At 55.8% G+C, this 25,527-nt stretch overlaps 2 protein-coding genes across 2 annotated transcripts in view; one reads left to right on the top strand and one right to left on the bottom strand.

The window, feature by feature from the left end:
• The first annotated feature begins 75 nt into the window (after positions 1 to 75).
• SLC2A4RG (SLC2A4 regulator) lies at positions 76 to 3,773 on the top strand. The gene is made up of 8 exons (XM_003280160.3): positions 76 to 338; positions 680 to 834; positions 1,662 to 1,771; positions 2,162 to 2,349; positions 2,423 to 2,523; positions 2,625 to 2,901; positions 2,985 to 3,076; positions 3,162 to 3,773. The coding sequence occupies exons 1-8, from the start codon at positions 213 to 215 to the stop codon at positions 3,271 to 3,273; spliced, it is 1,161 nt and encodes a 386-aa protein (XP_003280208.1). The 5' UTR covers positions 76 to 212; the 3' UTR covers positions 3,274 to 3,773.
• Positions 3,774 to 3,937: 164 nt separating this feature from the next.
• ZBTB46 (zinc finger and BTB domain containing 46) overlaps positions 3,938 to 25,527 on the bottom strand; it is a 90,066-nt gene continuing 68,476 nt past the window's right edge. The window contains exons 4-5 of the mRNA XM_030825261.1: positions 13,471 to 13,646; positions 3,938 to 7,516 (exon numbers count right to left, since the gene is read on the bottom strand). Of these exons, the coding sequence (XP_030681121.1) occupies positions 7,145 to 7,516; positions 13,471 to 13,646 (548 nt within the window). The 3' untranslated portion in view covers positions 3,938 to 7,144. The remainder of the gene's footprint in view (positions 7,517 to 13,470; positions 13,647 to 25,527) is intronic.

The raw sequence follows: 25,527 nt of genomic DNA, 5'->3' as shown, positions 1-25,527 counted from the left end.
CTGCGGTGTGGACGCCGCGCGGCCAATGCGCGCGCCGGGAGGGGACGGGGCGGGACGGGGCGGGGCGGGCCGGGCAGCCTCCGGGCGGCGCGGCGCGGGCGGCGGCCGGATCCAGGGCGGGGGTCGGCGGCCCGGCCAGCCCGGCCCGGCCCGGGGCCGCGTCCTGAGAGTCAGCCCTCGCCGCTGCAGCCTCGGCGCCCGGCCGGCCGGCCATGGAGCGCCCCCCGCCCCGCGCCGCCGGCCGGGACCCCAGTGCGCTGCGAGCTGAGGCGCCGTGGCTGCGCGCAGAGGGTCCGGGGCCGCGCGCCGCGGCCGTGACGGTGCCCACGCCGCCGCAGGTACCGGGCGCCGGTGGGCGGGGGCGCCGACCAAGTTTCTCTCGCTGCAAAGATGGCGTCAGTGCTGCCCAAACTTCGGGCCCCCGGGGGCGGGGCAGCGGGGAGGACGGCAGCGTCGGTCCGCGCGTGTCCGTGGGTCCCGCCGGGGCTGCGCCGGGCGGCCGGGGAGCCCTTCCCGCCGCGCCGGACTGGGGGCGGGGCCGGGGGCGGGGCCGCGCCGTCCACACCGGCCGCAGCCGGTTTTCGAGGCGGGCGCCGAGCGGATCCGCGGCGGAGGTTGAGGGACCCCCCCCCTCCCCAGGCCGCCGCCTCCGCTGAGTCTGCCCCCTCCCCATCCGCAGGGCTCTTCCGTGGGCGGCGGCTTCGCGGGCTTGGAGTTTGCGCGGCCGCAGGAGTCGGAGCCACGGGCCTCGGACCTGGGGGCCCCCCGGACGTGGACGGGAGCGGCGGCGGGACCCCGGACTCCATCGGCACACATCCCCGTCCCAGCACAGAGGTGAGCGGGAGGCCCGGTGCCCCGGGACTCGGTGTGCGCAGGGGCGGTGGGTGGGGTGCGGAGACACGGGCCCCGATGGAGGCCAGGTCAGGGCCCCAGGTTTGTAATCACCAGCCACCCCCAAGCTCTTCAGCCCTGGAGGAGCTGAGCAGTAATGATCGATGACTTGTAGTCCCTCCACCTCCCTCCACCGCAGTTCCTCGGGGTAGAGCTCAGAACCCGGAGGGGGCGGCTGTGCGTCTCTGTGCAGAAGAGGCTGCGCGGTCCGCATGGGGCCACTCTCCAGGAATCCCTGGGGCTCCTGACCGCCACTTCCCAACCCCTGCCAGGCCGGACACCTCGGTCTGGCTGCCAGGGCAGGGGCGGGCTCTGGCCTGGCTCTCTGGGGCCTGGGGAGCTGCCCGTGCTTCCAGCCCAGTCTCCCCCTGGCTGCTGCCGGCTGCTGGCCACTCCCACCTCCCAGGCCTGGCGTGAGGCCCACAGCTGCTGTTGCACAACCCTGGTTAATGTGTGATGGGGGGAGGCCTGGGCCTGGCCCGCCCCTCTGCCAGGGCTTCATACCCCTGCCCAGCACCAGGGTCTGAAGGAACCACAGTGGTGCCAAGCCTGCGATGTGGAGAACTCAGGCTTCAGGAGACCCTGGCCCTGCTCCGGGTGGCTTTCGGCTCTCTCTGCAACCTGAGCTGGGGGAGGGGCCAGGCCTCATGCCCAGGGCTGGGAGTGGGGAGCCTGGTGTGCACGCGTGCCCAGGCCTGCACGTGGACCGACCAGGGGAGGGGCCCAGAGCTCTGGCTGGGTCACCCGCACCCCGCCCCCGTCTCCTCCAGAGCCACCCCAGGAAAAGCCCGGCTGGACGAGGTCATGGCTGCCGCTGCCCTTACAAGCCTGTCCACCAGCCCTCTCCTTCTGGGGGCCCCAGTTGCAGCCTTCAGCCCAGGTAAGACTGAGATGTCTGCATTTAGGGGTGTGGGTGGGGACAGGGCTCAGAACCTACAGCCACCCAGCCTCTGTGGGGCAAGCAGAGCCCTCAAACCTGGGACTCCTTTCTAAAATGGACCCCCGCACCCTCAGTGCCCCTTACTGAGGCTAAAGCAGCAGGACTCAGGCCTTCTGGCCTCCGTGACCTGCTCACCTCCATGCGGCTGGCCACACGTGTCTGCTGACCCTTTTCTGTGCTGGGGGGGGTTTCTCCCCAAGCCCTGGGGCCAGCTCCTCCAAGATGCTGTGCCCACCAGTCTCACCAGACTCGGTGAACAGGGGCAGCTCAGGGTTAGGGACTCCCTGGACCCACCCGAAGTTCTAAGGCGGGGGGGTCGTGTCCCCACAGAGCCTGGCCTGGAGTCCTGGAAGGAGGCTCTGGTGCGGCCCCCAGGCAGCTACAGCAGCAGCAGCAACAGTGGAGACTGGGGCTGGGACCTGGCCAGTGACCAGTCCTCTCCGTCCACCCCGTCACCCCCACTGCCCCCTGAGGCAGCCCACTTTCTGTTCGGGGAGCCCACCCTGAGGAAAAGGAAGGTGAGCTTGGGGGCGGCCCCCAGGGAGGGGCGGGTGTGGCGGCTGAGCCTGACCCCGGCCCCTGTTGCTACAGAGCCCGGCCCAGGTCATGTTCCAGTGTCTGTGGAAGAGCTGCGGGAAGGTGCTGAGCACGGCATCCGCGATGCAGAGACACATCCGCCTGGTGCACCTGGGGTGCGGCGGGGCCTGGGGTGCGGCGGGGCCTGTGGGCTGGCTGGGGTTGTGAGGCCTGGCCAGGCCACCCCTTCAGCTCCCTCTGGCTGTCTCCCCCGCAGGAGGCAGGCAGAGCCTGAGCAGAGTGATGGTGAGGAGGACTTCTACTACACAGAGCTGGATGTTGGTGTGGACACGCTGACCGACGGGCTGTCCAGCCTGACTCCAGTGTCCCCCACGGCCTCCATGCCGCCTGCCTTCCCCCGCCTGGAGCTGCCAGAGCTGCTGGAGCCCCCAGCCCTGCCTAGTCCCCTGCCCCCGCCCCCGCCCCTGCCCCCGCCCCCTGTCCTGAGCGCTGTTGCTAACCCCCAGTCCTGCCACAGTGACCGTGTCTACCAGGTGGGTGAGGCCACAGGTGGCAGCTGGGGTGGGGCTCAGGGTCCTCTGGAGGGGAGTGAAGCCCTGGCTGTGTCTCCCTGTAGGGCTGCCTGACGCCTGCCCGCCTGGAGCCGCAGCCCACGGAGGTCGGAGCCTGCCCACCCGCCTTGTCCTCCAGGATTGGAGTCACCCTGAGGTGTGTGTGGGCTGAGGGCCTGCGGCCGGCACCAGGTGGGGAGGTCCTGGTCTCACAGCACCCCATGTCCTGTGCCCCCCCACAGGAAGCCCCGCGGCGATGCGAAGAAGTGCCGGAAGGTGTATGGCATGGAGCGCCGGGACCTGTGGTGCACAGCCTGCCGCTGGAAGAAGGCCTGCCAGCGGTTCCTGGACTAAGTCTGGCTGGTTCAAGAACATAAGCTACCACCTTCTCCCTCCCCACCCCCTCCAGGCCCGGGGCTGAAAGAGCCCCGGAACAGCCCCAGGGGCTGGCCTTCACCAGCTGCAGGGTCTGCTTTTAATTGGGGGGGGGGGGGCTGACCCTGAACCCCCCCAGGTCGGGGAGGGGTCCCACCACTCAAAGTGCCTCTGAAGAAACCAGCTTTTTGCACTAAAGCCAAACCACACCGCTGTCCCCTTAGCCCCAAGGGCCCTGGGGGCAGCCACCCCCGCCCCCTGCCTGTCGGCCCGTAGATTTATCGAGGGTGTTATGGGCCCAGCTGTGGGGGTCCAGTCCCGATGCACTTTGAGGGGTGTTGGGGAGAGGACTCCCCCACTCGCACTTAATGGCTCTCAGGCCCTGGGGCTGTTTTTACCATGTTTTTGAAGCTCAGGTGTCTCACGTCTGGGCTGCACCAGGCGAAGAGAGAAATTAAAGATTTGAGGTTTTTCCAGAAGCTTTGTCTGCCTCTTGGGAGGAAGGCCGTGGGGCTGGGACCCTGTGGTGGGCAAGTGGGTGGAGTCTGGCAGCCGGCCACAGAGGGCCGAGGGTCACCCGTCGGCCGCCGCCACCCCAGGCGAGGCCGGAGGAAGGATCATCTGACACGCAGGAGGCATCTGCTGGAGCAGCAATTTCCCAATTTATTGAAAGTGATCGCTTTGCAAGGATGTCTAAGCTAATCCCGTCACAGAAAGGAAACGCACAGGCGCCTAGGCAGAAACTTTGAGACTCACCGCAGAGGCCACGTGAACCCACGGCCACAGAGAGGCAGGACGGCAGAGCCATGACTTCCCACCGAGCGATTACGAGAACCTCTTCCCCCAATAGTAGACACATCTCCAACACAAACACAAGTTTATAATAATAGAAAGTCGATATAATATAGATTATCCCCAGAAAAAAATCAACAATCTTCAAACACTGCCCTTTTTTTTTTGTCTGTTTTGTTTTTGTTGACAGGTTGAAAGCATGTTGAAAAAAATAAATATTTAAGAAAAGCACACACAGCACCCTCACTACAAGTAGTTCTAAAAGGGCTGCATACAAAACACAATATAAGATCTAAAAAATAAAAAACACCACCATTAAGTATGGCTTTCTTAAGAGTTGCACATGTCACAGAATGAGCTAAAATAAGATTCTTTTATAATATTGCAAAAAGTTCCAGTTTTTGCATTTTCTCAGTTTTTTAGAGGAAGATGTGCAAAGTTGGAAGCAGTAAGCTGCGTCTTCTGAGTCAGGTCCCTACGTAGCCCTGGCAGTGTCCTGTTTCCCAAAGCCCAGAGTGCCCCAGTGTACAACCTGGTCAGGATCCAGAGCTTGATAGAAAAATCGTGTCCCTGCCCCCTCCCCGCCCCCAAATAACACTACCCCCAATGGACTGTATTTCCCACTTTGGTGTTGCAAACACCAAAATACAAACAGACACAAACAAAAATACAAAATGTGAAATGTAATCTACACATTTTTCCTCTTCATAAAAAAATATTTATTAGTTTGAACATCGATTTAAAAAAAAATCAGTCACATAAAAAAAAACTCTTCATGACATGTCTTTTCCCTCCACGCCTCCTGAGAGATGGACGTGCTCACCTGGGCCTCGGAAACCCCACACTCTTCAGTCAGCAAACCGCGAACAAGAACAGGAAATCTGCCACGCAGCAAACACTTGGGGAGGTCAGTGGGACGCTGTTGGTTTCAGGGAAGAAAATGCCCCTGTAGCTCCGACGGGGAACCCCAAAACGGTCAGCAAAGGCAAGCCACACGGAGTGAGCCGGCCATCCTGAGTGTGGAGGGGAGGTGGGCCCGGGTCCTGGGCAGGGTGGCCTGAGAGCAGGGACTGGTACAAAACCCAGAGACATTGGTGGGTAGCAAAGGTCTGGTTTCCAAATGCATATTATAAGAAAGTCAGTCTGTTTAGAAAAGGGGTTTAAAAATCAGGGGAAAGGTACAAAGTTCTGAGAATTCTCCCAGAGGCCGGGGCGGGGCTGGCCTGGGGTGAGGGCTGGAGCTCCTCGGTAGCCGTGCTGTCCCCCTGGGGGACTCGTGCCAGAGCCGCCCACCTTGCTCGGTAAGACTGGGCAGGGCTCACCGCTGAGGGGCCAGCGCTTGCCCCGGCTCCTATCCCCACACTCTGTGTGCAGAAAAATCTTGGCCTCTTTCTCCAGCTTTGAGGAGCCCACAGCCTCCAAGCTGAGGGGTGTGTGTGATGACAGCTCCAGCCAGGGCACCCTGTCATTGGTAGAACCGGGGGCCGATGTCAAAAAAACAAAAGCCGTGACTCCTGCGCTGTACCTGGGACCCTCCATGTCCTCCTCCACAGGACTCCCCCCAGCCCTCCCTGAGCAGCAACGGTCAGGGAAGCTGGTGCTCTACCTGACAATGTGGGGAGAAGCCCGGTATACGGGCTAGAAAAAGAGAGAGTAAAAACTCTTTCCACGCAGCCCTGAAGCTCAGCACTCCAGGGGGTCTTCACACGGGTAGGTCCTGGAGGGAACGGGGCAGCCACCGCACCCACCTCCCATCCGAAGGCACAGCACCGCAGTGGTGGCCTGTGCCAGAGGAGGGGGTGAGGGATGGAATGTCCTAGTGGTGAGTGCTGTCAGAGGCAGCCTGAACAAGAAGACAGGCTGTGGCAACTGTCCTGAGGCTGTGAGTCTGGGCAGCCTGCCTCCAGGACCCCCAAAGCCAGGCGGTGCACCACAGCATACACCGTGGTACCTTTGCTTTTCACTCAGGAAAAGAAAGAACATATGAGTGCTTTTGAAAACACAGCAAGAGGACTTGACCACAAGCTAAAGGAAAAACAACCCTATATAGTTTCATCGAGTGAGAAAAATAATGCCAAACAAAATAATTTTATGTAACTACCTTGATATGTCTCTGACTACTTAAAAATTTGGTTACCCACGCGGGGAGGTGTAAGCAGCACACTGCAGTTAGGAACACCGCCTCCAGCGTTAGCAGCAAAGGCAGGAGCCCAGCTCCAGCCCGTCCAGGAGGGGTCAGCAGGAGCGGCCGGGCTGGGCCATGGGCAGAACAGGATGGGCAGAGCCCAGGGTGGACACGGCAGCCCAAGGCTCTCCGAGAAGTGCACACGACTGAGCCGAGGCCCTTGCAGAGGGAACCTGGTGTGGCCTGAAGTGTGGGGGGCACAGGGCTGAGGGTCCCCTCCTGGAAGGAGCCCCCAGGGCTGTGTCCACCTAAGATAGCACCTGGAACCCTCGGCCTCCAGCAGGGTTCTGCAGCTGTATTGTGTGTTAAGCACCAAAGCCCAGAGGTAAGAGGGTGGCAGGGCTCTCTGTGCACCTGGATTCTACAGACTGCCATGGGCCACGGCTGCAGCCACAGGCAGTGACCTGGCTGCTAGGGGAGGGGAGGGCAGGCTCCAGCCGGGCTGACCGGGTGTCTGTAAAACTCTGCACCTGCTCAGGCTGGGGGCCTCTGGGCCGACCACACCACCCACCCAGTGCCCACTGGACCCGGCCACAGGACCATCACATGTCCAAGCCAGGCTGGCCGTCACAGGGGCCACTCACACCCCCGCACCGCCTGCTGGGGACTTAGGACCGTGCTCTCCCTTCACTCAAACCCACCCTGTGCCCTCCCTCAACTCACTTCATGGCTGGTCCCAGAGCACCCCTCTTGCTGGGGTTGCACCTGCTTCTTAGCCCACAGGGCTGGTTTCCGTGGGGGGTGGGTTCAGGGGGAAGCAGAGGAGGGGCCGCGAGAGGGGTGAGTGTGGTCCCGGCCCTGCATTGGAGACCCACCGGACACACACACAGGTGGATGAAGTGAGACAGCCACCGACCCTGCCGGCAGGCGGGCCTAGGAGAGCCAGGCGAAGTCCTTATCGGGGCCTCCCGGGGGGCTGCGTGGCTGCGGCGAGTCTTCCTCATCCTTGTCATCCGCCAACAGCGCATCCTCAGGGGCCAGGCCCTCGTCGTCCTCACCCAGCTCCTCCGCCTCCCCTCGTGGGTCCTCAGGGTCCTCCAGATAGGGCCCGTCACCTGGGAACAGCGCCTCTGGAGAGCCCTCGCCGCCTCCGCCGCCGTGGTCCAGGGGCCCGGCCATGCCGCGGCCAGCACAGTCGGTGCACACACCGTGGCGCCGGGAGCCATGCCTGATGCCCACGCTGGCGGCAGACATGAAGACGCGGCTGCACACCTTGCACACGTACTTCTTGTCCTTGCTGTGGACCTGCAGGGGCAGGGCAGGGGGTGAGCAGGGCCCGGTGGGGGTGGGGGGCAGGGCAGGGGTGAGCAGGGCCTGGTGGGGGTGGGTGGGGGCGGAGCAGGGGGTGAGCAGGGCCTGGTGGGGGTGGTGGGGGCAGGGCAGGGGGTGAGCAGGGCCTGGTGGGGGTGGGGGGGGCGGGGCAGGGGGTGAGCAGGGCCGGTGGGTGGGGGGGCGGGCAGGGGGTGAGCAGGGCCTGGTGGGGGGGGGGGGGGGGGGGGGGGGGGGGGGGGGGGGGGGGGGGGGGGGGGGGGGGGGGGGGCAGGGGGTGAGCAGGGCCTGGTGGGGGTGGGGGGGCGGGCAGGGGGTGAGCAGGGCCTGGTGGGGTGGTGGGGGCAGGGCAGGGGGTGAGCAGGGCCTGGTGGGGTGGGGGGGGCGGGGCAGGGGGTGAGCAGGGCCCGGTGGGTGGGGGGGGCGGGCAGGGGTGAGCAGGGCCTGGTGGGGGGGGGGGGGGGCGGGGGGGGGGGGTGGGGGGGGGGGGGGGCAGGGGGTGAGCAGGCCCGGTGGGGGTGGGGGCCCGGTGGGGGCACAGCCTCCCGGGCCCTCAGAGCATCTGCACAGGCAGAGGTTCCTGGTGGGGGAGGTGCGCAGAGACAGGAGTGCTCAGACCTTGAGCCCCCGCTCCTATCAGAGCCACACAGGCAGAACTGCAGGTGGCACCAACGCAGCCCTGTCCCAAGGGGATGCTGGCACAAGGGCGGCCGTGCCCCTCCCCCGCAAACCCAGCCCCTAGGTGGGCCAGTCTCAGCATCTACACTGTGTGTCCAAGCATCCCCACCAGAGGCCCCCTGGGTTGACACACTTCTCACAGGGGTCACACCACCCCTCTGCCTAGAAGCCTGGCTTCCTCCAAACCTCCCTGCAGGACAGGCTCCGGGCCCCGCATTGGACTGCAGCTCACAGAGCTCCTCCTGTACCCAGCCATGGCCGTGCGCCCTGTACAGGGACGGGCCGGGGTTGGGGCTGCCAGCCGGGCAGGTGGGTCCACACCTCAGCCTGGCTGTGTGGACACCCCCTCAGCCCCTGACCCCCTCAGTCCCTGACCCCTCAGCCCCTGACCCTGACTCTAGGAATGTGAAAAGGAGGCAACTCCCCCACTCTCCTGCTGTTTCAAGGTCAACTGAGACAGGCAAGAAGAGAGATGAGCATTTATGGTCACAGGAGGAGGTGTGGCTGCCAGGGAGGGCAGTTGTGCTGGGCCCAGCAGGGAGACGAGGCGGCACCCTGAAGAGGGCCCACATGGCAGGACGCGAGGTGCTGGGTTCCCGGAGGGTCTCGGCACCGGCCTTGAGGCCTGAGGGAACTACCACACACTGCTGGGGACATGTGGCCCCAGGTGGGCTTCTGCTGAGGGTGGGCGGGACACCTGTGCCGTGCAGAACCAGACCTCAGAGAGACATGGCCAGGGACGGGGAGAGGCGGCCCATGTACCCACTCACGGGCACCCTCGGCCAGGCCAACTCGAGGAGGCCTTGGGGGGCTGGCCCTGATCCCTCACAGCACAGCCCCTGTCCCTGCCCTCCAAGGACGGAGACGGCAGGACCCACAGAGCACCCCAATAGCAACCCCTGGCCCATGGCCAAGTTCACACAAGGGGCTTCTCTGAGGTGGGCTGGCCTCAGGTCAGTCCTCCAGGCTGAACCCGGCACTGACCCCAGGCTCCCCCCTCCATCCGCGGGGCTGTCTCCCGGGGCCTGCAGCGCCTCTGAGGCTGCACGGAGAACTGAGGCTGGGATGTGCTTGTGAGTTTAGCTCTTCCTTAAACCATTCCAAACTCACCAGTTTTCTCCCATGAGCAAGTACATATATAATCAATGTGTGTCATGGCGGGAGACGGTCCCGCTACACTTGCAAACACCTCTGACAGGCAGGCACCACAGCTACCACCTCCCCATCCTGGGGCTGGGCCCGGGCCCTTATATACTTCCTGTCACCGGCCTCAGCGTCCCGAATCCACAGGCCCACAGGCCACCCAGCACAGCCCGACCTCCCCTTCTAGACCCGCCTCCTTGAGGGCAGAGTTGCCTGTAACTTCCACAAAACTGGGAACCATAGAGACCTCACTTCTCAAATGTCTGCTCCCAGAGCAACTGCGTGAGCTCTAAGCATGGCCTGGGATGGGGCCGCACAGGGATGTGAGACCCTCAGGGGCAGCTGGTGGCCTTCAGGGCCAGGGCAGCACCACACAGCCCACCTCAGATGCCCAAACATGCTAACCCTAGAAACAGAGCCTCAGACAACTTGGTGCCAGGACTGCTCCTTTGGGCTTTTGTTTTGCTGTATTTTATTTTATTTTATTTTATTTATTTATTTTTTGAAACAGAGTCTTGCTCTGTCACCCAGGCTGGAGTGCAGTGTTGCGATCTTGGCTCACTGCCAGCTCCGCCTCCCAGGCTCACACCATTCTCCTGCCTCAGCCTCACGAGTAGCTGGGACTACAGGTGCCTGCCACCGCGCCTGGCTAATTTTTTGTATTTTTAGTAGAGACGGGGTTTCACCATGTTAGCCAGGATGGTCTTGATCTCCTGACCTCATGATCTGCCCACCTCAGCCTTCCAAAGTGCTGGGATTACAGGCGTGAGCCACCGCACCCAGCCTGTTTTGCTGTATTTTAAACCAAGGACTTCCAGAACAAAAATTCAAGACAAGCCACGGTAGAAACTTCCCAACACGGTGACCTGGTGCACACAGGCCCAGGAAGGGTTGGAGCGGGGCTAGTGCACCCACTGAGGCCCCTCGAGGCCTAGGCTCCCATGTGTGCAGGGGCCAGGGCACCTGAGGAGGCAGCAGGGGCAGCTTGGGGTGGCACAGGGACCTTGTGGCCAGGGCTGGATGGCTGGGAACTCATCCAAATGGGCAAATGCCCTGGAAGGAAGCAGGAAGGAAGGTGGGACACCTGGGCAGCCCACCTAGGCTCTGGGGCACTGTGGCTGCAAGAGCACGGCTGGCCCACCCTCCAAATGTGGCCCTGCCAAGGCATGGGGGGTCCTGCCCCAGCCACTGGTGCTCCTCCTGGAATGGGTGGAGGGGCCACCCAGGCCAGGGAAGGGCTGACAGTCAGCGCTCGTAAGTGCCATCGTGAAAGTGGAGGCTGGACCGGCTGGAGCTGCCGTCTCACACTCGGGTCTCCATGCTCTCGGGTCCAGGACCCCAGAGAAGGCCACACGCAGAGCCTCTCCTCAGAAAAAGTCAAGCCCCATATGCTTGCTTGTGTTTGTTGTTCTTTAGAGACAGGGTCTCACTCTGTTGCCCAGGCTGGAGTGCAGTGGTGCAGTCACAGCTCACTGCAGCCTCAACCTCACTGGGCTCCGGTGATCGTCCTGCCTCAGCCTCTGCTGTCTCCCCCACCGGTGCAGAGTGGACCCGGTCTGGGGTCCGGAGCGGTCTGCACCCTCATCAGGACCCACCGGCCCAGACATCGTGGCCACACACACTTGGCTAATTTTTTTTTTCTTTTTTTGTAGAGACAGAGTCTCGCTATTTTGCCCAGGCTGGTCTCAAACTCCTGGCCTCAAGCTATCCTCCTGCCCCAGCCTCCCGAAGTGCTGGGATTACAGGCATGTGCCACCACACTTGGCTTTCCATATGTTATAAGTACATTTTCCAGGGAATTATGACCCCCTGAAGCCCAATCATGAACCCCAGGCTAAAAATCCCAGCACTTGGCCGGGCACAGTGGCTCACACCTGTAATCCCAGCACTTTGGGAGTCCGAGGCAGGCAGATCACAAGGTAGGAGATTGAGACCACGGTGAAACCCCATCTCTACTAAAAATACACACACACACACAAAATTAGCTGGGCGTGATGGTGGGTGCCTGTAGTCCCAGCTACTTGGGAGGCTGAGGCAGGAGAATGGCGTGAACCCAGGAGGCGGAGCTTGCAGTGAGCCGAGATCGTGCCACTGCACTCCAGCCTGGGGACAGAGCGAGACTCTGTCTCAAAAAAAAAAAAAAAAAAAAAATCCCAGCACTGGTCGGACACAGTGGCTCACACCTGTAATTCCAGCACTTTGGGAAGCAGAGGCAGGTGGCTCACTTGAGGCCAGGAGTTCGGGACTAGCTTGGGCAACATAGCGAAGTCCCATCGCCACGAAACGCAAAAATTAGCTGGGCATGGTGGTGCACACCTGTAGTCCCAGCTACTTGGGAGGCTGCGGTGGAAGGATCGCTTGAGCCCAGGAGGTCAAAGTTGTAGTGAGCTGTGATCACACCACTGCACTCCAGCCTAGGTAACACAGTGAAACCCTGTCTCTAAAACAAACAAACAAACAAACAAACAAACAACCCTAACCCTATCCAATGAGAAGGAACAGGCAGCCACACTGAACCTCAAACAGGATCAAAACGCTTACTGAGAGGTTAATATGGATTTGCTAAAGAAAGATGTTGCAATCCATGTTGTTAAAACGTGTTAGCACCTATCAGTTTAAAAAACAAGATGCGATTTTCTCTGAATAGGAAACACGTCGGCATGGTGCAGCTCCCCCCCCCACCCCCCCAGGCTTTTTGTAAGTGGTTTGTAAGATCAGGCCTGTGGCCTGTGCGAACAGAAGAAGCACATCCTCAGCTACGGAAAACAAGGCTGGGGCCTCTGCAGCTCCGCGTGGATGCGGGTCTGCTTCTGGCCTTGCCAGACCTGCCCTCTCGTGGTCCAGGGTCCCCTCCCAGGACTGTTCCTTCTCTACTGTCCTCCACCTCGCACAGGCAAACGTGGGGACATCAGGGGAGGCCAGAGCCCAGCACTAAGCCCAGCTCCACATCGACTCCAGGACACATCCCAGGCAGCATCCGAGGGCCCGGAGTGGCCCTTCACCCACAGCCGGCCAGGCAGACACGGGCAGGCCAGGGCCCTGGCACCCCTCTAACTCTGCAGCTTGACCTCAGGGAGCTCCCACAGGGGTCGTTACCCCAAATGAGTATCCACCACTGCGCTGGAAAAGCAGAAACCAACAGAACCTGACCCCTGGTGCTCGGCCCCGCCCCCCGGTGGGTCTCCCCATAAAGCCCCGCCCCCCGGTGGGTCTCCCCATAAAGCCACGCCCCCCGGTGGGTCTCCCCATAAAGCCACGCCCCCCGGTGGGTCTCCCCATAAAGCCACACCCCCCGGTGGGTCTCCCGGTGGAGCTCGCCTCCTGCAGGTCCGCTCCAGAACCTGCTGACTCTCCTGGGATTCCTAAACTGGCAGCGATGCTCCAGAGCCTCTTCCGCCCCGACAGCAGCCCCACTTCAGCCCGGAGCGCGGGGCCGCCTCCACTGCCTCTCCTCACACAGCTGCCCGCCACGAGCTCCCCCTGAACCCTGCGCCTCGGGGTGGGCGTCCCAGGACTCCCCGAACCCTTCGGGGCGCCCCGCTCTGGGCTGCCTGTGCCCCACCCGCCTCATTGGTTCATCTCACCCACTTGAGATGCCCTCGCCAGGCCTTTTTTGGCAAATCTGCCTCCCTGTTCCCAGGCTGCCTTTTTCTATTATTTCCTCCCCAAGCAAATTCATCCACTCTACACCTGCTACCTGACAACGACCTGCCGGTGCTGAGCTCCAGGGTGGGCGCAGTGGGTGCACACAGGTCGGCAGGCACAAGGACAGGGTTCCCTGTCCAGAGGCAGGGCGGGGGCAGGGGGCGCAGAGGTGGCTGAGGGTTGGGGTCTCCAAGCAGAGCGAGCTGAGTTTGCGGAGGCCTGGCTGCCTTGGGGGCCAGCAGGAGAGCAGGGTGGGCCGAAGCCTACGCAGGGGCCATGTGGCCAGGAGGCCAGGGCGGAGCAGGCAAGGGCCCTGTGCTAACCGGGGCGGCTCTCCCTGCCCTGCTGTCTTCCCCCCCGCGCAGGTCTGGGGTCTGGGGCGGTCTGCACCCTCATCAGGACCCGCCTGCCCAGACATCGTGGCCACACACGGTGCGCGGCACACGGACCCTCCCCGCACTCACCAGCGTGTGCCGCTTCATGTGCTCGCGCCGCGTGAACTTCTTCCCGCAGATCTCGCAGGGGTAGGGCCGCTCTCCCGTGTGCGAGCGCATGTGGCGCTTGAGGATGCACTGGTGCATGGCAGAGAAGCTGCAGTAGGGACACTTGAACTTCTTCCTGATCACCGTGAACTCATTCACTGAAAGAGAGGAACCCGCGAGGCGTCAGCAGGGCCTGGGATGTGCCACCCTGCGGCCCGCAGCCCAGCAGCCAGGACGGGCTGTCTCCCACGGCCACCCACTGGGGGTTGGTCAGCACTGTGACAGGCCAGGCTCCCCCACCATCTGCATAGATTGTCCCACCCACTGTCTGACAGGGGCGGTGCCAGCAAGGCTGAGCCCCGCGGAGCTCAGGAGCCCCAGCTCTCAGATCTTTCCATCCAGGCCAAGGGACCATCGCTCCACTGAGGACAGACCAAGAGACCCCAGGCCAAAGGCAGGAGGCAAGGGGTAAGAACGGCCAATGCTGAACACAGTGCCCAGTCCCTGCAGGACCCTCCTTCCAGCCCTCAGACCCCACTGAGCATCTGTGGGTAGCAGGCCCTGGGCGTGGTGTCAGATCAGACGCCTCCCTGGAGGCAGATAAGAAACAAACACCGCGGAGTAACACGGACCCAAAAGTGTGCAGGGGAAATGGGAGACATGGGTGCGACTCAAAGCCCTGGGCTCTTCTTGCTGGATGCGGGAGAAGCAGCCAGACCCATTTAATCAAGTTCTTTTCCCCCAACCCTGAGACCCAATGTCACTCAGTGGCAGGAACTCCACACCACATCCATGGTGTGTGCCCTGGGGCCAGGCTCAAAAACCTGAGGGACCCTCAGCACCCCCAATGCCGTTATGCTACTCAGGCCCAGATACCGGCACGTCAGACCTGGGCATGGGCCACCGAGAGAGCCCGGAGCAGCCACGTCCGCGGGACCCTCCAGGAGACCCACCTGAAAAGCCCGGCGCATGCACGTGGGCTGCTCACCCTGGGATTACGACGTACTTGCTGTGCAGGACATCTTCCCCTCCACATACTGTGACCACCTTTCAGTGCCGGGAGTTTTAATTACACAGCTTTTGGATGTTTGAACACACCATAATTTATTAAACAGGCACTACTGCTGAACACTTGTTTCTGTGTTTTCACCCTTGTGGACACTTCAGTGAGGCTCCTACAGATGGGTCTTTGCAGCCCTCTGCCACCTCCTGAAGATAAATTCTGACAAGTGGGATAAGCACCTGCCCTCCTGACTGGCAGTCCCCGCTTGCCGTGCAGGGAGGGTCTACTGAGGCTCTGGGGGCTCCAGTGGACAGGCACACCCCCATGACAAGGACCTCCAAAAAGGCAGCTCTAACAGGAAACTCAGCATCTGCCAGGACCGCTCATTTTGTGAAACTGGAGCATGTCTGTGTGGCCAAGACACAGAAAACCCCCGAGGCCCCGCCTGGCACGGAAGCACCTCGGACCAGCTGGCTGTGTTCGGACGCATGTCCCCGCCGCACATCCCCCGAGCGGCTCCTGAGAAGGAAATCCAAGCTCTTCCTGGCCTGTCCTCTGTCAGCCACACTGTACCCCTGGCTCTCCTCCGTGAGTCAGGTAACAAGAAACTTCTCTTTACCGCCACCGTCCCCCAGGCCACCCTTCTCACCCCGACAGCGCCTGGTTCTCACATTATCACACCCAACAGCGCAAACGCTCCACACATTCTAGGCTGGAAAAGGAGAGCAAGGAAATGAGTTTTTCGATTAGTTTATTTAAAACAGCTTTTTCTTTTTTCTAAACAAGATGAGGTCTCGCCATGTTGCCCAGGCTGGTCTTGAACTCCTGGACTCAAGCAATCCTCCCACCTTGGCCTCCAAAAGTGATGGGATTATAGGTGTGAGCCACTGTGCCTGGCCCAAAACAATTTTTTTTTTTTTTTTTTTTTTTTTAAAGACGGAGTCTCGCTCTGTTGCCCAGGCTGGAGTGAAGTGGCTCAATCTTGGCTCACTACAAGCTCCGCCTCCTGGGTTCACGTCATTCTCCTGCCTCAGCCTCCAGAGTAGCTGGGACTACAGGTGCCCGCCACCGCGCCTGACTAATTTTTTGTATTTTTAGTAGAGACGGGGTTTCACTGTGTTAGCCAGGATGGTCTCGATCTCCTGACCTCGTGATCCACCTGCCTCGGCCTCTCAAAGTGCTGGGATTACAGGCATAAGCCACCACGCCTGGCCAAAACAACTCTTTTGAGAATATATTCATTCATGGTTTCTATTCTTCCTATGCAAACGTGAAAATTAAAATTTTGAATTATCATATATTTTAGCCATTTTTATTTAATTCAGACCTACATGTTAAATATTTATCTCTGTATAGAAACCCTGTATTTTTTTCCCTAGAACAACAACTTAGAATGGACATGAGCAGGACTCAGCGTTAATCACCCTGTGAGAATAAACGCCACGGGCCCAGGGCAGAGCCACAGCTGCGGATGGTCCCCTTACGACCTGCATGTTCTGAAGCTGCCTGCGATGCACTTCGGCTTTTTCTTAATGCTCTATTTTCCGGTCACTACCATAACACAGCACCACAAAGTGTGAGGCTCAGAACAACCCGGTCCACCCTCTTGCAGTTCTGGAGGCCAAAGGTCAGAGATCAAGGCATCAGCACGGCCTGGCTCTCTCCAGTGGCTCCGGGGAGGGTCCCTCCGGCCTCTTCAGCTCCTAGTGGCTCCAGCTGTCCCTTGGTTTGTGGCCACATCGCTCCAGTCTCTGCCACCATCTATGTGGCCTTTTCTCTCTGTGTCTGTGTCTCTTCCTCTTCTCTTAGAAGGACACCTGTGATTGGACTTAGGACCCATCTGGACAATGCAGGAGGACTTCATTTTGAGATCCTTCATCACATCTGCAAGACCCTTTTTCCGAAGGGTCACATCCACAAGCTCTGAGGATCAGGACGAAGAACTCCGTTTTCAGGGGGTGTTCACTGCTCAACCCACTACATTTGACTGACAGTACTGTGATCATTGAGGGAATTTCACTGGCTGTCATTATTAAAATAATTTCTTACTGGAAACACCACCTTCCATGATTTATTTGTGATTTACAGTCTATATATCTTAGAAAAAATTAACATCACATAGTTTCATTCTCATAAACACTGGGAAGGCCTTAAAGTCCATTTGGTAACAGTAATTAAATAAAAAAGCATAAAGATCATTATATGGAAACAGGCACTCTCGCGGTCTGTCCTAAAAACGGAACCCTTTGCCAGGAATCAGGTGTTCTCGCAAGGAAAAGGTCAACTTCCAAAAGAGTAACTGAGAAGCAATGCTATCAAAGCTGGCGTGGACCCCCGAAAATAGGGCACTCAGCGACATCCGGCTGCGACCGTACAGAATTGCACCTGTGAAAACACTGCAGTCATTCATGCCGGACTGGAGGCCTCCCCTAAGCTCAGGGAAGAGCAGAGGTCTCTGGCCTCCCCGCACCAAGCCAAGTCGGCTGCATGGCCACCTGCCCTTGGCCCTTCCTCTGTCCCCTCCCAGCACGCTTTCCGCTGCAGGAGAATTGGACCTGTCCTAAATAGCCACTGTACCAGGGAACATTCCAGAACCTTTTCATGATCGTGTCAAAGACTGCAAGAAACCAGCCGTGAACCAAATGGACTGGCAGCTGGCTTCAGGCAGGCAGACAGGGGACAAGGCATCTTCGGAGGGCTCAAGTCTGCTGCTTTCCGAGTCTTCATCACAAAACCATCTGGATATTGAATTGGTCTGGATATAATTTTCAAAAGACTGCACTTTGAGAGCATTTCAGAAAGGGATCCAAACATCAACTGTACTTTGTTTTTTTGTTTACAAATGTATTAGGCTGTCACTCTGTGTTAGAATGTGATGAAATTGTGATCTGTCCAGATTATTTTCAAAAACGTTTTAAGCCTTATGTAAAGTGCAAATACATGTACAGCTCAATGAACTTTATCTACATACACCACACATCGCCACTCAAACAGGCATTGCACGTTCCTAGCACCCTCGAACGAGCCTCTGGCCCTCCCCTAGTTGTAACCCCCCCCCGCCCCAGAGAGCACGCTCTGCCCTCAACCACCACACGTTTCATTGCCCTAGGACTTCGTATACGTGTGATCCTACCCTCGTGTTGGGCTTTCTTCACTAGACGTGGCCCGCACTGCTGCCTGGAGGAGGATTTGGTGGTTGTACGTAGTACTCCATGGCACCCCTAAGCCACATGTCCATCCTGCAGATTCCAGTTTGGGCCTATTGAACAGTGGAGATCTGATGGCTCTTACATGTGTCTTTTGGTGACTTAAGTTCTCATTATTTCTGTTGGGCATGCCCTGTCGGGGAAGGGGGGTTTCTGGACCACAGGGTGTTCACCTGCTTGGCTTCAGTGGATATTGCCAATTTTCCAAAGATTTATGATTCCTCTCAAATTAATTTTTGTGCTTGGTCAGAATTAGGGGTCAAGATTCACTATTTTGGGGGAGGGGAACGGAGTCTTGCTCTGTCACCCAGGCTGGAGTGCAGTGGTGCGATCTCAGCTCACTGCAACCTCCACCTCTGGGTTCAAGTGATTCTCCTGCCTTAGCCTCTCAAGTAGCTGGAATTACAGGCACTCATCACTACACCAGGCTGATTTTTGTATTTTTAGTAGAGACGGGGTTTAGCCATGTTGGCCAGGCTGGTCTTGAACTCCTGACCTCAGGTGATCCACCTGCCTTGGCCTCCCAAAGTGCTGGGATTACAGGTCTGGGCCATCGCGCCCGGCCACGATTCACTTTTTTCCTCCATGTCAATGTCCAGTCACTCAGCACCATATATTGAAAAGACCATCCGTCCCAAACTGAGTTGCAGAGCTGGCTTTCTAGTGCCTCACTGGCCGTGATGGCTTGTCTACCCTGCATCAACACCACAGCATCTCCATGACCGCAGCACTATAAGCTTTGATATCTGCATCTATCAGTCCTCCAGCTTTCTCCTTCCTTTCCAAGATCACCTTAGCCATCCGTATGAATCCTGGCTTTTATTTCCAGGTTTCTGATGCCCTGACATCTGGGGTCTCCATGACCTGCAGGAACTTCCCCTCCCAGTTCCTAGAGATAGCAGGTTGGATTCGCCTTTGAGTGCACCTTTCACAGGTGAACCAACCCGTCCAGAGCTCACACTCCTTCCACCTGCCCCGTCCAGAGCTCACACTCCCTCCACCTGCCCCGTCCAGAGCTCACACTCCCTCCACCTGCCCCGTCCAGAGCTCACACTCCCTCCACCTGCCCCGTCCAGAGCTCACACTCCCTCCACCTGCCCCGTCCAGAGCTCACACTCCCTCCACCTGCCCCGTCCAGAGCTCACACTCCCTCCACCTGCCCCGTCCAGAGCTCATACTCCCTCCACCTGCTCCATAGGTTCTCACACTACAGCCAGTATCCCCTCCCCTAATCAACCCTGGGCCATACAACTAGACACAGCTCCTATGCCCAGAGCCTGCTGAAATTATTCAAATCACACAATCCTAAACCAGCTTACCCTGCCTTGCCCATTCCTCCCCACAGAAATCAAACAAGGCTCCGGCCTGCATTTCCCCCTCTTCCCTCTGCCTCCTCACTGACCCTGGTGCTTCCCCATGTGTCTCTGCCTGGGCTGGTGGGCCTCCTATTCTGGAAATTGGTGAGTATAACAAACTTCTTCCCTTTATGAGTTATTTCTGTGTCTGTGTGTCCTACCACACCTGATTAACACAAATCCCCAGGTGCCCTTAGATCACTATCCTAGATCCTTTGCATCTCCAGATATATTTAGCAGTCGATTTACTCACACATGCATGCGCACGCACACACATACACACGCCCCTCTGTTGAGATCTTAACAGGAATTGTGCTGACCCAATATATCAACTTAAGGAGAGTCACATCTTTTTTTTTTTTTTTTTTGAGACAGAGTCTCGCTCTGTCGCCCAGGCTGGAGTGCAGTGGTGCGATCTCGGCTCACTGCAAGCTCCACCTCCCAGGTTTACGCCATTCTCCTGCCTCAGCCTCCTGAGTACCTGGGACTACAGGTGCCCGCCACTATGCCCAGCTAGTTTTTTTGTATTTTTAGTAGAGACGGGGTTTCACCGTGTTAGCCAGGATGGTCTCGATCTCCTGACCTCGTGATCCGCCTGCCTCAGCCTTCCAAAGTGCTGGGATTACAGGTGTGAGCCACTGCGCCTGGCGGAGATTCACATCAACAATAGTGAGTTTTCTTTTCCATGAACATAGTATATCCCTTCATTTATTAATATCTAATTTCTCCCAGCAATATTTTATAGTTTTCTGTGTAGAGGTCTTTGCATATTTTTTGTTTAATTTATTCCTAGGCATTTGATGTCCTATAAAATGAAACTGTTATTTATAGAAATACAATTGACTTTTGTATACTGAATTTCATACATTGGCTCTATATCCAATATATTTGGTAAATTCTCCTGTTAAAAATCTAAGTTTCTAGATTCTTTTGAATGTTCTATATGCATAATCATGTCACCTACAAATAATGATGCTTTTACTTATTCCTTTCCATTCATTTCTTTTTCTTTAGTAAAGACAGAGTCTTGCCATGTTGCCCAGGCTGGTCTTGGGCTCCTGGGCTCAAGTGACCCACCCACCTCAGCCTCCCAAAGTGCTGAGATTACAGGCATGAGCCACAGTGCCTGGCCCCTTTCACTTATCACTGTATTGCACGGCTTGGGACAAGAGGTGGGACTCGGGGAGGAGGTGGGCAAGGGAGGTTCCTGACACAAACACTAGGAAGGCAAGAGCTCTCGGGTGTAGCCCTGCACACACAACCCAGGCGGGATCTCCAGCCAACTCTGAATATAAGTGGTAACGATGGGCATCTGTGTATCATTCTCATGCTCAGAGGTTGAGTCATCACGATTTCACGATTACCAGAAGGTTAACTTTTTTTTTTGTACATTTTGTCAGATTCAGAACATTTCTTTATACTCTAATTTGCTGATTTTTATCACGAAGGTTTTTTCCTTTTATCAAGTGTTTTCTGCATTTATTGAGGTGATATAGTGAGTTCTCTCCTTTATTCGGCTAATGTGCTGAATTATACACGTTGATTGCAAACACTCACTTAACCTTGAGTTCCTGGAATGAGCCTGTGGACCGTGCAGCATGGTTCTTCCTCTGTCTCACTGGATTCAATTTGCTGGTATTTACTTTAATAGTTGTGCATCTCTGCTGAGTGATAACGATAATTTCCTTTCTTGTAATGCTACGTCAGGCTCTGGGATCAAGATTATGCCAGCTTAGATAGGCTGGAGACTGTTCCTTCTAGCATTTGGAAGATATGCCTAACGTTGGCGTCATTTTCTTCCGTTAAAATTGGAAAGAATTCACTAGTGAAGGCACTCACCATGAAGCTTTCTCTGTGGGAAGGTTTTAAAGTTATTAATTCAATTTTCTGAACAGATCATAAAACTATTGAGCTCTTCCTGTTTGCTCCAGTTTTGATAAATTCTGTTTTCCAGGAATTTTCCCATTTCCTCCAATTTGTCAAATACATTCGCATAAAGTTATGTATAATAATCTTATCTATCCAATATCCGTTGATCATTTTTCACAGGAGTTATATCAGTTTTTTTTTTTTTTTTTTTTTTTTTTGAGACAGAGTCTCACTGTCGCCCAGGCTGGAGTGCAGTGGCACAATCTCGGCTCACTGCAAGCTCCGCCTCCCGGGTTCACACCATTCTCCTGCCTCAGCCTCCCAAGTAGCTGGGACTACAGGCACCCACCACCACACCCGGCTAAATTTTTGTATTTTTAGTAGAGATGGGGTTTCACTGTGTTAGCCAGGATGGTCTCAATCTCCTGACCTCGTGATCCGCCCACCTTGGCCTCCCAAAGTGCTGGGATTACAGGCGTGAGCGACCGCATCCAGTCTTTTTTTTTTTTTTTTTTTTTAAACAGAGTCTCACTCTGTTGCCCAGGCTGGAGTGCTGTGGCGTGATCTTGGCTCACTGCAAGCTCCGCCTCCTGGGTTCTCCTGCCTCAGCCTCCCAAGTAGCTGGGACTACAGGCGCCCGCCACCATACCTGGCTAATTTTTTGTATTTTTAGTAGAGATGGGGTTTCACCATGTTAGCCAGGATGGTCTCGGATCTCCTGACCTCGTGATCCGCCTGCCTTGGCCTCTCAAAGTGCTGGGATTACAGGCATGAGCCACCACACTCACCCTATCTATTCTTTATTTCCCTTCTGTGTTTTCTTTGGGCTTAACTTGCTATTCTTTTTCTTCTTGACGAAAAAATTTAGAACCTTTCTTCTGTCCTAATATGGAACTAGAGCTATAAGTTTCCCTTAAATATTGCTTTAGATGTGGCCTAAAAGCTTTGATATGGCATTTTTTCATTATCATTCAGTTAAAAATATTTTGGCCAGTCACAGTGGCTCACACCTGTAATCCCAGCACTTTGGGAGGTCGAGGCAGGTGGATCACAAGGTCAGGAGTTCGAGACCAGCCTGGCCAATATGGTGAAACTCTGTTTCTACTAAAAATACAAAAATTAGCCAGGCGTGGTGGTGGGCACCTGTAGTCCCAGCTACTCAGGAGGCTGTGGCAGGAGAATCACTTGAACCTGGGAGGCAGAGGTTGCAGTGAGCAGAGATTGCACCATTGCACTCCAGCCTGGGTAACAGAGCGAGACTCTGTCCCAAAAAAAAAAAAAAAAAAATTATCATTTCTATAGTGACTTATTCTTTGACTTGAGGCTTGTGCAAACGTAAGCATTTGGGGATATTCTAGTGTCTGATTTCTAATTCCAGTTTGCTAAGGTCAGAGAATATACTCTCTCTGATTTCAATCCTTTGATATTTGTGAAACCTGAATTATGGCCCTGGTTGGTCTATTTTGGTAAATGTTTCCTGTCCACTTGGAATATCCTGCACTTGTTTGGTGTGAATGTTCAAACTGGGCTAATTGTGCTGTTACAGCCAGTATCTCTGTGAACACAGATGCAAGACTCAAACCAAACAGTGGCAAACTGAATCCAATAATACAGAAAAATAGCAGCTTGTGACCAGATGTGTTTATTTCCAGGAATTCAAGGTGAATTTAACATTTGAAAACTGTGTTCAAATCTTCTCTATCCTTATTGAGATTTTGTTTGCTGTTCTATCAATTACTGAGACAGAACTGTTTTAAAACCCCCAATTGTAATCGTGAAGTTATCTCTTTTTTTAGTTCTGCCAGCTTTTACTTCATGTATTTTAAAACTGAGCTGTTGCCAGGTGCAGTGGCTCACGCCTGTAATCCCAGCACTTTGGGAGGCTGAGGCGGGTGGATCACGAGGTCAGGAGATCGAGACCATCTTGGCCAACGTGGTGAAATTCTGTCTCTACTAAAAATACAAAGAAAATTAGCCAGGGTGGTGGCACGCGCCTGTATTTCCAGCTACTTCGGAGGCTGAGGCAGGATAATTGCTTGAACCTGGGAGACAGAGGTTGCAGTGAGCCGAGATCGCGCCACTGCACTCCAGCCTGGGAACAGAGTGAGACTCCTCTCAAAAACAAACAAACAAACAAACAAAAAAACTGAGCTGTTAGAAGCAATACACGTTTAGGATTGTTATATTTACTACTGAATTGACTAATTATCATTATGCCAGTCCCTCCTGAGTTACTTCTCAAAGTTTACTTTTTTTTTTTTTTTTTTTTTTGAGACGGAGTCTCACTCTGTCGCCCAGGCTGCAGTGCAGTGGCGCGATCTCAGCTCACTGCAAGCTCCGCCTCCCAGGTTCACACCATTCTCCTGCCTCAGCCTCTCCAAGTAGCTGGGACTACAGGCGCCCACCACCACGCCCGGCTAATTTTTTTGTATTTTTAGTAGAGACGGGGTTTCACCGTGGTCTCGATCTCCTGACCTCGTGATCTGCCCGCCTCGGCCTCCCAAAATGCTGGGATTACAAGCGTGAGCCACCGCGCCTGGCCTCAAAGTTTACTTTGATATTAAGATTGCTATACTGACATTCTTTTCGGTTTGTGTTTGCTTGATTCATCTTTTTCTTTTCTTTCTTTTGTAGAGATAGGGTGTTGCTCCGCTACCCAGGCTGGGGTACAGTGGCACAATCATAGCACACAGTAACCGCAAACTCTTGGGCTCAAGTCATCTCCTGCCTCAGCCTCCCAAGTAGCTTGAATCACTGGTGTGCACCACCAAACCCAGCTAATTATTTAATTCTTTCAGAGATGGGGTCTTGCTAAGTTGCCCAGGCAGGTCTCAAACTCTCAGCCTCAAGTGATCCTCTCACCTCAGCCTCCCAAAGTGCTGGGATTACAGGTGTGAGCCACTGTAAGCAGCCAACAAATAGTTTTTAAAAACAGGCTATGTGTTTTGTTCATTTTTAATAATGTAATTATTAATGTGGCTGGTGTAAGGCTATCATCTTGTTTTTTATTTGTCCTTTATGCTTTTTGTTCTTATTCCTCCTTTCTTGCCTTCTTTCAAATTAATCACGTATTGTATCAGGCCATTCTTGCACTGCTATAAAGAAATACCTGAAACTGGATAATTTATGAGAAAAGAGGTCTGACTGGCTCACGGTTCTGCAGGCTCTACAGGAAGCATGGTGGCATCGGCTTCTGAGGAGACCTTAGGGAGCTTCCAGTCATGGCAGAAGTCAAGGAGGGAGCAAGCGTTTCACACGGCAGGCGCAGGAGCAAGAAAGAGGGCCATGGGGGAGGTGCCACATGCTTTTAATCGACCGGATCTTGTGAGACCTCACTATCATGAGGACAGCACTAAGGGGAGGGAGCTAAATCATTCATGGGGGGTCCCACCAGGCACCACGTCCAACATTGCGGATCACAGTTCAACATGAGATTTGGGTGGGGACACAGATCCAAACTGTATCAAGAATTATTCCATTTCTTCTCCTCATTGAGCCTTGGAATCACACTACTTTACTATTTTTAGTCATCATTCCTGTGACTATAAAGAATCAGAACCACACGACAGTTAACTCTCATCCACCCCGCATGCTAATAGTGTCATATGTTTTGCTTCTATTTAAGTTTAAAAATCCCCCAAATTATAATTGTTGCTTTAAACAATGCAGATTCTTTTCTATTACTCACACAGTTGCCTTATCCAGTGCTTTCTTTTTTCTTTTTCTCTTTTTTTAAATAAGAGACAGCCTTGCTCTGTCATCCAGGCTGGAGTGCAGCAGTGCAACCACGGTTCACAGCAGCCTCGACCTCCTGGGCTCAAGCGATCCTCCCACCTCAGCCTCCCAAGTGGCTGGAACTACAGGCATGAGCCATTGCACCCAGCTAATTTAAAAAAAAATTTATAGGCCAAGCACGGTGGCTCATGCCTGTAATCCCAGCACTTTGTGAGGCCGAGGTGGGTGGATCACTTGAGGCCAGGGGTTCCAGACCGGCCTGGGCAACATGGCAAAACCTTGTCTCTACTAAAAGTAAAAAAACGTTAGCCGGATGTGGTGGCACGCGCCTGTAATCCCAGCTTCTTGGGAGGCTGAGGCACAAGAATCACTTGAACCCAGGAGGCAGAGGTTGCAGTGAGCTGAGATTGCACCACTGCACTCCATCCTGGGTGACAGAGTGAGATCCTGTCTCAATCAATCAATCAATAAAATAAAAGGTAATTTTCTTTTGTAAAGATGAGATCTTGTTATGTTGGTCTCACACTCCTGGCCTCAAACAATCTTCCCACCTCGTCCTCCCACAGTGCTGGGATGACAGGCGTGGCCCCTGCACCCAGACCCTTTCTGGTGCTTTTTACCCCTTTCTTCATGCTGCATTCCCATCTGGGATACTTTTTCTTTCACCTGAAGGGCTTTTAGTACTTCTTGTCATTTGGCAATGAATTTTCCTGGTTTTGTTTGTATGACAATATGCTTTATATACTCTTAAATTGTGATGAAGCCCAGGTGCGGTGGCTCATGCCTGTAATCCCAGCACTTTGGGAGGCCGAGGTCAGCAGATCACGAGGTCTGGAGATCAAGACCAGCCTGGCCAACATGGTGAAACAGT

Source organism: Nomascus leucogenys, chromosome 13 (assembly GCF_006542625.1).
Source record: "Nomascus leucogenys isolate Asia chromosome 13, Asia_NLE_v1, whole genome shotgun sequence".
NCBI lineage: Eukaryota > Metazoa > Chordata > Mammalia > Primates > Hylobatidae > Nomascus > Nomascus leucogenys.
The sequence above is the reverse complement of the archived record's forward strand: the minus strand, read 5'-3'. Positions and strand labels throughout refer to the sequence as shown.